We start from the raw sequence: 12908 nt of genomic DNA, 5'->3' as shown, positions 1-12908 counted from the left end.
CCCGTATTCCGGTCCTCCCAGATCCAGACGCTCTGTCCGCGGGTCTCTGTGGCAATCCAACGCACTCCCCGACAGCCCCCGCAGTGGCGAGAATGCCCGGGAAACAGCAGCCGCTGCAGGCGGCTTTTGAGTGTCACACCAGCCGCTTTCCCGCCGGGCGGAGAGGAAAAGAAAAAGAACACACCTGCGTTCTCCACTCCGGGTAGCAGAGCGATCTCCGTGCGCCTCTTCAGTCACCGCTTCCGATCCGGGATCTTCCTCCGTCTCTAGGCAAATGTGCAGAGTTGCGGCCCAGCCGCCTCGTGGCCGACCTCGGACTTGCGTGGTTCGCTGCCCCGGCGCTCTCTCCTCACCAGCTACAGGTCAGCCCTCGCCGAATATCAAAGCTGTGATATCTTCGGCCTCAAAGCTCGTATCAATCCCAAACTTAGGACGAGTGTGAGGTATGCCGGCCTGCGTGTAGCGATGTGCGTTGTTGGCGATTCGGCAGCCTGTAGTGCAGGATAATTACAGGATATTTCCCCAAGGCGCGGGAGCTACTCACTTAAGCAGCCATTCCGCTCATGCGCCCTCTAGCGCCCCCAATATCTGTGAGAGTTAGGAGACTCCGGACAGACTCAATATAAAGGCGTCCCTCGGCCTGTAACCGATCCGTTTGTAAAGGCAGAGGGTGCCGTCATCACATTCTGCAAGGGCCCCGTGATTTTTGGTTGCGATACTCAGGATGAGGGGAACTGTACACCCTGGGGCCAGCTTCACATCCCGCCCTCTGCACTGTTAAAAGAAGAGCCAACGTGAGAATGTCTCTTCAAGGCTGCACGCCGCTTCACTTGTGGGCCTCATTTCAAGGCGGATCATGCACACGGTACACGACAAGGCAGAGTCTAAGAAACCCTGAATAGCTAGCACTGTTCTGATGTGTGTACTAGACAGTATCCCACAACAAGAGAACACAACAATAACACACTCATCCCATAATGGGCAGTTGAACATGTTACTCAAACATCGCTTACTGAGGCGCCTTGAGTGGGCATCCGAGGAACAGACTGGTATTCTAGGCACGTAGGCCCATCGAGCATTCTGAGATGCACAATAGTTAATGTAATTACAAAGCTGCGGGTATACCAGGGTCCAAATTACATTTGGGGATTTTGATTGATGGGTGTCTCTCTCCATCATTCACTGTCGGGATATTTATTACTGATTGCTTTCGATTTCATGCATGATTTGAAGTAAAGTGATTATTAATTTAAACAAAAGTTTTGCAGATCAGACAAAAGTACACCGTACGAGCATGGAAAATATAATATCCATGTGCTGTTACCGCTTAGATGAAAATGACTCTGTACTAAAATTCAGTACATCTAAGACCGCGAACAGTTAAGATAAATATTTAGAGACATTATTTTTATACATGGCAATGTCGACTGGTGTTTTGGCTTGAACACAGCACAAGATGAATTCCGTTTTTACCACTATTGCAATGCGGCCCCATATCAAGTGAAGGCTGAGACCAGCATGTGTGCATGATTACAGAAACTGACCATAGCATACATGGTCCTCACGAGGCCTGTATGTAGGAATTTGTTTGGGTCTGGTGTATGAAACCTATGCCTAAGACCTATATTAACAATAAGAATAATGACTTGATATTGTACAGTGCTTGATCCGTCTCTTCTACTGTATCTAAGCACTATAATTAAAACGTTACGAACACACACTTTTTTATATTCATTTTACCAACCTACGGGGTATGAAAGGTTGAGTGTGCTCTGCCTGTAGTCAAACATTGACATTCTGCTGCCTTGAAAGAGCATTCTGCTTCTTGAACCATCGTGTCATTTATTCCCTGATGTCCCAGCCAGAGTCAAGGTGACATCACGGTTGGCACTTATGGGACAGCAGATTTGCCAAGTGAGGCACAAGCAACTCTCAAATCATAGATTTTTACATTTATTGTTGAGGTCTCCGCGGTACATGTCATATCTGTAGTTAAACTCATAAAAAAGTGCTGCTAGTTTGCATCCTGTTTATTTGTTTGTTATTAAAATACATCTGTGAGGTACTCAGCAATGCATTGTGTTTCAAAGTCTGTTATGAAGCTCTGTGGTTATGCTGAATAAGCAGCTACCTATGTTATATGACACCACTTTATTAATGTAATAACTGCACTTTCACAATTGCTTTATTAACCTTCCTGCTTTCACAAATTTGCTTGAAAATGCACCATTTGTCCACTCTTTTTTTTTAATTTTCTCGGGGGGAAATCCCCCCAAAACCTCCTTTGCGGGTTCGGGCTCGCTCGCTACAGTGCAGTATGATTATCTTTTTACTGGGAACATCCTTTTCAACGCAACTTTTACCACGCAGTGCTTTTACAACACAGGCTTTACAACGCATTGCACTGGGGGGCGCTCTAGGATAAGTAATAGTTTAATTTACTATCCAACACCTTCCCTACTATCCACGGGGACTGGAGTTGGAATAGTAAATTAAACTATTCACTATCAAAGCAATGCGTTGTAATGGCTTGCGTGGTAAAACTTGCGTTGTAACAGCATGCGTGGTAAAAGCATGCGTTGTAACAACGTACATCCTCTTTTTACGCCTCACCACTTTCAAATGTCACCAGCCGCCACTGTCCCAGGCAAATGTTTTACTTCAGACTTTGAACATTTTCACTGGAGGTGATTGGAAACCGGGGTTTGAGCAGGGCTCCACAGGAACGTGTGATACTTTTGTCCAAGGCAAAATACTGCTAGTGGAACAAACCAGGAAACTGTTCCGCAGTTGATCAGCTGAGTTTGCATCTTGTTCATATACATTTGGACTGTTGACATTACTCCAGATATAGGCATTTTCAAAACCTCATCTTTTACCAGGTCCATGGGTTAAAACTGTGAAAAAGGATTCTTGCAATTTATTGTAAGGTCCCATGCCAAATGTCATACTGCAATTAATGTGTTGGTTATCTTAGACTGCTTATGTCCTGATTCAGGGAGAACCTGGCCTGTTACTTTGGGGAGGACAAATTAGAGCAGGGTCAACCAATTTTTATATGGCTGATTCCAAACTGAGGTGGCATGGTGTGCGAAATAACAATGGGTTAGGATGCGGCCCAAGTAATTGCCAGTGGCTGAGGTTAGTTCAAGCATTCCATTTATCACTTTTGCGTATACTTCAGTGCAATGCCGTAATTGGGACAAGTATGCTGAGATGTGGGTTCCATGGAGACTGTGCCCAGTGGAACCAAGTTATACTTCACTGATGAGGCCTTATACGGGCAAAACCGGTCTTGGGCTGCTTGTGTTCCAGCTCGCTGAGTACCTAGTCTGGCAGTGCAGTCTGGGCTTTTCCTACTGGAGCACAGTCGAGACTGCTTTGGATATGGCTATATCCAAACTGAGGTGGGATGACGTGCAAATTAACGATGGACTGGAATGTAGCCCAAGTAATTACCAGTGGCTAAGATCAATTCAAACATTCGATCTATCACGTATTTGTATACTTCAGGATGACACCCTAAGTACCACTGAAGCAAGCTATGTCTGACTGATGAATCCTATTGAGGGGGAAAACGGTCTTGGAATGCTTGTGTTCCATTTTAGGAGAGGACCTGCCGTGGCAGTTTCTGTGGTACAGTTCCCATCGGAGCAGGATCAAGACTGATTTGCATATGGCTGGAGGCAAACTGAGATGACACAGTGTTGAAAATAACTGTAGACTGGGATGCAAGTTATTACAAGTGGCTGAGATTAAGTCAAACATTCCATCCATCATTTTTTTGTAAACTCATGTGGCGCCCAGTGCACACTGTGCCACTGGAACTAAGCTATATCCGGCTGACGAGCCCTAGTAAGGCTGAAAACAGTCTTGGGTTGCTTGTGTTCTAGTTCGGTGATTACCTGGTCTGGCAGCCCAGGCTGGGCTATTCCTACTGGAGCAGAGTCAGATTTTTTTGGATATGCCTGGTTCCAAACTGAGGTGGTATGGTGTGCAATATGCGCATGGTTTGTTATGAATAAAGAGTGTGAATAACCGAACTAGTGTTAGTAATAGTAGCCGCATCTGCATTAGTGTTCTGCTAAGGTGATCATGAACATCTTTTTAGCTTGTCTGGTGAGTGCAGTATGAGGGTGGCTGCTATCCACAGAATAACAATTAGAACAGCCCCAAACCCCACTTTTTCCTCTCGGTTCCCATTGTCTGAGGAGAATAACATATGGCAGACATAATGCACAGAGACTGATGTCAACAAAATTCATTACATTGCCTATGCCCAGTCGCACCCTAAGGAGTATGAATGATTTTCAAACCTCTTGCAGCACAAATGAAAAGTTCACAATGTTTTGCAAAGGTCTGATTTATTACTACTTATTTGGCTGGAATTGGCTTGCTAGTGTTGACACTGTCTTATCAGATGATCTAAGATGAAGCGCCTAAGTAGTGGCAACCTCAAGAACATGTAAAGCAATATGTCCCTACAGATAACTTTTTGACAACAAATAAATCAGCGTATTCAATTAAATAAGTCTTAAGCCAAGAAGGCTCAAGTCCAGTAGGTTTAGAAACCATGACGGTTCATTAAATAATTTAAGAGCAGTACAGCAGTGCAGTTTCCTGCCGATAAAAGCGGCGATAATGTATCACCCGTCCTTGATAATATGCCCCACAGTTACCCTCAAAACAATGACAGTCTCACATGAATAGGTCTAGAGTAGAACAGTAGAACATGCAGAAAGTTGAGATAGGATTAATCACCCGGACTTGCTGGGATGTGTTTGTGGTATGTGCTTTGCATCGCAATTGTTCCCCGTGTGTTTGGTCGGTTGATGAAAATCTGCAGATCCTTTGGTTAATGTTTGACAATGTTCGACTTTAAACTCTCTTTATGGTTTCAGACTATCTATGTTAGACTAGGCTCCTAGGGGCATATTTACTAGAAAATGTCGGAGCACAGAGCTGCACCAAATTTGACAGCACCCCGCCCTGGCATATTCAAAATGGAGGAATGCACCATATTTACTACAATACGGAACATCCCTAGTGCTGACGCTAAAATTATCTGTCTTGCGCCAACGCAGGCACCCTGCACTATGCGTCGCAGGGAATGATTGTTTATGTGCAGTACGGTATCTCTTCCTGTACATAAAAAATCCAGAATAGCTATTTGTTACTTCTATGTGTGCTGCATCTTGCAGCACACTTAGAAGTAGGAAATCGTCATTATTTAATGATTGCTTATGTGCAGGAATGGACATCTTCCTGCACATAGACAATCATTAATGGCTTTTTGCTCTTTCTATTTGTGCTGAATGCAGCGCACATAGAAAAAGCAAAAACTAGGGGAAATAAAATGATTTCTCCTCATGCGCCATTCTAACATGTGCTCTTAAATGGTGTTAGTTTTTGGCACTACCAAAGATTTACACCTCCTTGCAAATCTGGGGCAGCGTCAAAAAGCAATGGGATTTACAGTGGAACGCTCACAGCAACACCCACTGATCGCCCCTTTGCTGCAGGGGAATGCAGCGGAAAGGGCCATATTTACAAGGTGGCATTAAGTTACTCTAGATGGTTTAGTGCCACCTTGTAAATATTGAAAATGCTCTACGCCACTGGAGCATCAAAAAAAGTGACGTTCTGGTGTCGACAGGGGCTTGTAAATATGCCCTCTTGTCTCTGAGAAAGAATGTGTTCATACAGGACTGAATAAATAAACATTAGGCAGAATTTTGTATTTATGTTTTTTTTCCATTCCCATGGCCAGGACATACTACCTTGCATACACTTCAAGACATGACAATGTACAAATAGTTCAGGGATATTTTCTGATGATATTTACCTATCTCACTTCCATCTCTAGAAGAATATTTTTAAAAATCCTGGCTCACTTGTAAATGTGGTTTGTAAATATCTTTTGTAGGCATTTAAATATTGCCAGAGCTAGAGTATAGGTGCAAGTGTTCTTCGCCATGTCAACACAACTCTCCCCAAATTTCTCCTATGTGCTTTAATTGTTCAAGACATGCTGAATCTTCGAACTGCTGTTTTAGCCATTTTCTCTGAGATGTCCATGTTTTTGCAGCTGGCAGTTCCCTTTGAGCTGGTCAAGTATGACGCTGAAAAGGAAGAGCCTGCCCGGGATAACAATGGATGGTGCATCAAAGTACCAAGAGGTAACTCTTTGGATAAAATGTTAAAGACCTAGACTATGAAATGAGGAACATTATGCAAACGTGAAGAATCTGTTAGCTATGGACATTACTATTGGTGAAGGAAATCTCTAGGTCATACCCTGAACAAAGCCCTCCACGCCTCGTGTCTGATTCCCCACATTGACACTGACTCGTTCAGCAATCACAAACTGGGAGAAGGGTGCAGGTTTATTGAGCTGTGGGGATTGAGACCCTACAAATGAAGAATGACTATAGTAACTTGAGGATTTAAACTTCCCCACCCATTTTCACGGAGGTGTCTCATCTCCTCTTCACCTGATGCTCATGAAAACAAGTCGGCCTCCTATTCTTGTTCTCTAAAGGATTGGAACAGAATGTGGGTGTGTTTTTGTGTACAACTAGCACTGTAGATTGCTCTGGTTCTGTGACATTTAATACTGTACAAGCGTTCTTGACGTGTCTTGTCCATGCTCACAGCAGGGCAGCCGTTCTGTTGTCGGCAGCGCTCATGGGAGCAAGAAGGAGGGATTGGTCTCTCGTTGCGGGATCAGCCCGCCATCTTTCCCCACCCAATCGTATTACAGTCTAAATATTAAGGGCCTTATTTATGAAGGCCTTGCGCCACCGGTGCGTCACTTTTTCCCATGTTAAAAGTGACGCACTGGCGGCGCAAGGCCTTCATAAATAAGGCCCTAGGAGTCTGTCTGTTTACAAACGGTTTTATTGGGCTGCTATATTGATTTCTTTCTTGCACATTCTTCTTTTTCTAAGATACACATGGTTGCCTAGGTGGCCGCCGGTGTTCAGGTGGTGGTATTCTCTTGGGTCAGTTTCAAACATGAACAGCCCAAGGGTCGGGGAAGGTTCCCTAGCCAGAGACGGGGGAGATTCCTGTAACAGGCAGGGAATGATATGGAATAGGGGAGGTGTTCATGAGAAGACATATGAATCCATCTTTTGGCATATGGCAGGTGGGGGATTAAAGGGGGGGAACATGTGTCAGATAAATCAGAACAATCAGAGGATTTTTTACAATTCAACGGAGGTGTATAGAGGTGCGGTTGTTCAGGGCAGGATGGGGTGGCTACGTGTGGAATTAATGCATTAATATTCTGTGTACGTCTGAAGGCGAATCTTGGGCGCTCCAGTTGCATCCCTCCTACATGCCTTCTCTCATTTCACAGTTGCCGACTGCCCTCACTGATCTCTTGAGGTCCTGACTCTAATATTAAGGGGTGAGAAACCTGATGTTTTTTGTTAAAAAAACAAGACAACAGTGTCTAGAGGTTTGCCATCAATGGTGAGGCCTACTTTGCAGTATTATCTACCTAGATAGCTATGGTTCATATACTTACCTTATGAATGAGCCTTTTTATAGAGTCACTTCAACCTGGGTATTTGTCCTAGGGGTACTGTATGAACGACAGAGTAAATGTACGGATATAGGACTACACTGGCAAAATATAATACTTGATCTTATACCTATTTATGTATGTCAGTCACTATGCTGAGAAAAATCATTTTAATTGTTCACATCACTGCTATTATACATGCACTTATGAAAACCTATAGCTATAATACTCACGCTAAGGGTAATGCACACAAGGCCCTCCAATGGATGACCCGGACAACCTATCATGACAAGAGATTAACCATACTATACTTTTGTCCTACACTTTCTCTCTTTTCAGAAATGCTACTCCCTTCTACAAACTTGGTAGCACTGGTTAGTTTAGGCCGCCACTGATACTAAAATTTACCTTCCTTTGGTCCTGAAGAAGCGCTTTGGTTCTCCTTCTTAGGCCACATACAGAGCGAAAAATGTTGACCGTTATATATGTCCATTTGGGACATATACCCAGCTACAAAGGGACATAATATCCTCTAGAGCAGCACTACACCCTTTGTTTTAACAATGATAGAGGGATCACCCTAAGAAATAGTACCCTCTCTCCCTTCAGTCATTTTTTAAAACACCACTTTAGACTTCACTGCCACTTACACCCACGCACCCAAACGGCTTCTCATCAAAATATCTCCAATAAAGAGACCCTGCGGGTGACCCTTAGGGTAATGCAGTGCCGGACCGACGAGGAGCGAAGCCCAAATGATGAAGCATGACATCCTTCTGGGTGTGTGAGGGCATTATGATGAGAACACACTGTCCCCCACAGATAGAGTATCACATGAAAAAAAGTTTCTTCCTCTTTCATCCTCTACAAGGAACAGTGACTCCCTTTGTGTACTAGTTACTTTTCAGGAGCAATGGGCACTGGACCTAATAATCATCTCCTAGGGTTCCCTTCTCTATAAATAGGAATAAAGTAATTGCTAGACAATTCTGGTCACCTAAAACATTTTCTATGACTATAAAGTCCTTTAGCCAGCCCTGAAGATCGAATGAAAACAAAATAAAATTGATTTTACTAGAGTGGTCACTACCAGTAAAGTTTGGGGTTAGCTCTGGTATATATGAAAGACAATCAAATGGGAAATGTGAACAAAACTTTAATAAAAGCGAATTAAGAGCATCTCCATAAGGACTGGGATGAAAATGTGTAAGAGTGTCACGCTCAGGGCCTAGTAAACCAAAAAACACTGTGACAATGCGATCTTCCATACAAAAGATAGAGGGCCACTGTGATTATTAATATAGGACTCCGGTTCCCCACACAAGGAATTAATAATATCAGTGATATTCTGATTAAAATTGTTATTATATAAATAAATTAATAAAATCTTTCTTCAGCAACAGTATACCAAAATAAATTGAAAATGGGAACACATAATTTTAGACCAGACTACCCTACCTGGAAATGAAAGAGATGCTAAGGTAATCAAACCTCCTTTTGCCCTGCCCGAGCTTGCAGGAGTTGCAGAGCTAAAAGAAGATGTGAAACCATCTATTTATTCACAAGATGTATTTCAGGTTTCTTGATAAATGATATCATAACCTTTAATAAAAGTCAGCCATTTTGGGTTAGATAGCTCGGAAATTAAACCTGCAATATTTCAGGTAGTAAGTATGCAGGATGAACTTGTTGCCTTGTGAGCTGTCGCTTTGTTAGTAGTATGGCTCCTATTCTGCGTGATAAGCCTCCCACTGCTCTCCTTCCTCCAACCTTTACTTAATGGTGGCTGTTGTGCGAGCAGTTGAGCAAGACCTCAGACCTCCTGGTCAGGGAACTCTCCTTTCCCCTCACGCAGCTCCATCGTGCACTGCTGCCTTCCAGCACCCTCTGCCCTCAGGTAGGTTTTCAAGGACCTCCCCCACCCGCAGAATCCAGCCTGTGCCGCATCCCTGGTGTTACAGTGGGAGAGCCTTGCTCCTATGCTAGTCCGCTTGGCCAGCCATCTCTGTCTTCTGTTTCTGTTGTGCCTTTTTCTGTGTGTTTTCTCTTTATTGTGCCCGGTGTATCTTCCTCTGTCTGTCTGCCTCTACCAGCTTCAGGGACCCTGGTTCTCAGACTCCCCATCACTACGACACAGCTGACCTCCATGCACTAAACCCCAGGAGTAAGAACAACTGCCAGCTTGTAACACCGGACACCACCCATGGCCAGTTTTCCTGCCGGCACTGCTGCTGAACCTCTGCACGCCTACGGCCACCACCCACTCTCTGGATGCCAGCACGGCAGAACCCCTGGGGTGCATCCTCCTCAAAGAGCACTCCCTGCACAGACACACAATAGAGATCTAGGACCCCCTCGACACCCTTTCTCCAGACATTGCCTTCCTCACGGAAACCTGGGCCAACTCTACCTCCACCACAGACATCACCACCGCCAGCCCTGATGGATACAAAATCCAGAGGAAGGACCCTCCCAACCACCTAAGAGGAGAACTTGCCATAGCGCACAAGAACTCCCTCCTACTCACCACTTCCAGCACAAACGACTCCTCATCCCCCATGGAACACCTCCATTTCCTGATCCAGAATAGCCCCAGAATGATCCTATGCGGCCTTCCGTACCATCTACCGCATTAATCACAATCACCACGGACCTCATCGCACTCCACGCCATCGTCTGCATACTGCTCGGAGACCTGAACTTCCACCTCGACAACCTAAGCGACACCATCTCCACAGCCCTCCTGGACAACCTCGCCAGCATCGGACTGAAATAGCTCATCACCATCCCCACCCCCACCCACAAGGTAAGACACACCCTCGACCCCATCTTCTCAAGAGGAAACAACATTTGCTTCATCTACACCACACTGCCCCTCTGGATGGACCACCACTGCATACACTTCTCCTTAAAAAAAAACACTGCTCACAAACCTACACCACGCCCTCCACAAAGGAATCGGAGCAAGGTCACCAAGAAGCACCTCACCTCCACCCTCAAACACGATACCCTTCCCACCCCGACCAACATCAACTCTGCAGCCAATAAACTCAACAGATGGATCACCAACTGCGCAGACAAGCTCGCCCCCTCCATAACTCCAATAGACAGCGCCCTATGAAAGCCACCTGGTTCACCACAGACCTCTGAGAATCCAGACACATCTGCAGAAAGTATGGAGAAACATCAAAAACCCCGGGAGCTCGGCCCACCCACAAGATCACCATGACAGAATATCACCAATGCATCAGATCCACCAAAAAGACCATCCAGGACAAAATCCTTGCCAACTCCAGCAACTCGAAAGAACTCTTCAGCATCATTCAAGAATTCATCAAACCCCAAGCAAAACCTCAGAAGTTACACCTTCCACGGACCGCTGCAACAAACTTGGATCCTACTTCCTTCTCAAGATCAAGTCCCTCTATTACAACTTCAATGAACAGACACCTGATGCCGAAACCACGCCCACCCCCAGCAAATCCAGCCAGACTGCCTTCTCCACCTGGACACCTGTCACCACCGTAAACACTGCTTCGACCATGAAAAGCGTTCACTCAGAAGCCCCCACGGACCCCTGCCCGCCACATATCTTCCATAGAGCCGCTGCCGCCATAGCTCCCAAGCTATGATGCACCATCAATGCCACCTTCGAATCAGGCATATTCCCCAATGACTGGAACGCACGGAAGTCACGCCCCTTCTCAAGAAGCAGACGCTACGGACCTCACAAACTATAGACCCATCTGTCTCCTCCCCTTCATGGCTAAAGTCACAAAGAAGATCATTAACAGCCAACTCACGAGCTTCATGGAAGAGAACTCCATCCTCAACTCTTCCCAATCTGGATTCTGCAGCAACCACAGCACCGAGCCCGCCCTACTTTCCACCACAGATGACATCTGCACTCTCCTGGACCAAGGCCAAACGGCGGCCCTCATCTTACTTGAAATCTCTGCAGCCTTCGACACCGTCTAACACCGCACTCTCACTGCCAGACTCCACAATGACAACAAACAGAGAACTGCCCTCGACTGGATCCGCTCTTTCCTCAACGGCTGAACCCAAAGAATAAGACTCCTGCTTTTCCTCTCCAAATCCGCAGAGATCAACTGCGTAGTACCCCAAGGATCGTCGTGCAGCCCCAGGCTCTTCAACATCTGCAGGGTCCCCCTCGCCACCATCGTTAGACAACATGGTCTCGGCATAGTATCCTACGCCCACGACACCCAGCTCATCCTCTCCCTCACGAGGCAACCTAACATCACCAGACTCATCTTCCAGGAAGGAATGAAAAACGTTGCATCCTGGATGACAGCAGCTGTCTGAAGCTCAACTCAGAGAAGACAGAAGTCCTTGTCCTCGGACCCACCCCCTTAGCATGTGACAACACCTGGTGGCCCTCAGCAGCCCACCTACTCCCACGGACCATGCCCGCAACGTCAGCATCATACTCTAATTCTCCCTAACCATGAGCCGACAGATCAACACCATCTCCTCCTTGTGCTACAACACCCTCCATATCCTTCACAAGACCTTCTAGTGGATCGCCGCCAAATCTAGAAAGACTGTCATCCACGCACTGACAACTAGCAGACTGGACTACGGAAACGCCCTCAATGCCATAATCAACAAATCCCTGCTCCAGAAACTGCAGACCATCCAGAATTCCGCTTCCAGGTTCGTCCTTGGCATCCCACGATATGAACACATCCCCCAGCACCTATGACACCACTACTGGCTCCCCGTCGAGAAGAGAGTAACCTTCAAGCTACTCACATACGCCTACAAATCTCTCCACAACACCGGACCCCACTACCTCAACTTAAGAGTCTCCTTCCATGCACCCAGGAGAAACCTCCACTCCGCCAACCTTGCCCTCGCCGAAACCCCGCACATACACAGAGCCAGAATGGGTGGAAGAGCCTAATCCTACAGCAGCAAAGACCTGGTAGGAACTCCTGCTCAACATCAGACTTTCCCCCACACTGCACACCCTCAGGAAGAGCCTCAAGACCTGGCTCTTTGGCTGAATCGGAGCTGCACGACTCCCCCTCCCCCCCGTCCAGCTCCATGAGACCCTCACGGGTGAGTAGCATGCTGTACAAATCCATTATTGATTGATTGATTGATAAGCTCTAGTGGTTTGGGAATGGGCAGTGGAAATTAAGATGGACTATCCTTCTCTATGGTACTAATAATGCCTGTTTGTAGAATGTTGTTTCTCTGTCAATCTAGGGAGTCAGGTTAAGATAAAACAGCAAATTTGTTAGAAACCGGGATGGAAAATATTGTGGTGCCTACCCAGATTTACTTGGGAAGTAGTAATACATGAATAGAGATTTGGCCTATGGAAAATATCAAAAAGGCTAAGTCT

General features: G+C 45.9%; 1 protein-coding gene across 3 annotated transcripts in view; it reads left to right on the top strand.

Moving 5' to 3' along the window:
* LOC144755773 (long-chain fatty acid transport protein 2-like) overlaps window positions 1-12908 on the top strand; it is a 599753-nt gene that overhangs the window by 294631 nt on the left and 292214 nt on the right. For all 3 annotated transcript variants that reach the window (XM_078644998.1, XM_078644997.1, XM_078644995.1), the window contains exon 6: window positions 6089-6179. In XM_078644998.1, coding sequence (XP_078501124.1) covers window positions 6089-6179 — 91 coding nt within the window. The remainder of the gene's footprint in view (window positions 1-6088; window positions 6180-12908) is intronic.

This window comes from Lissotriton helveticus, chromosome 5_1 (assembly GCF_964261635.1).
Source record: "Lissotriton helveticus chromosome 5_1, aLisHel1.1, whole genome shotgun sequence".
NCBI lineage: Eukaryota > Metazoa > Chordata > Amphibia > Caudata > Salamandridae > Lissotriton > Lissotriton helveticus.
Note: the sequence above shows the minus strand (reverse complement) of the source record. Positions and strands in the feature narration are given on the sequence as shown.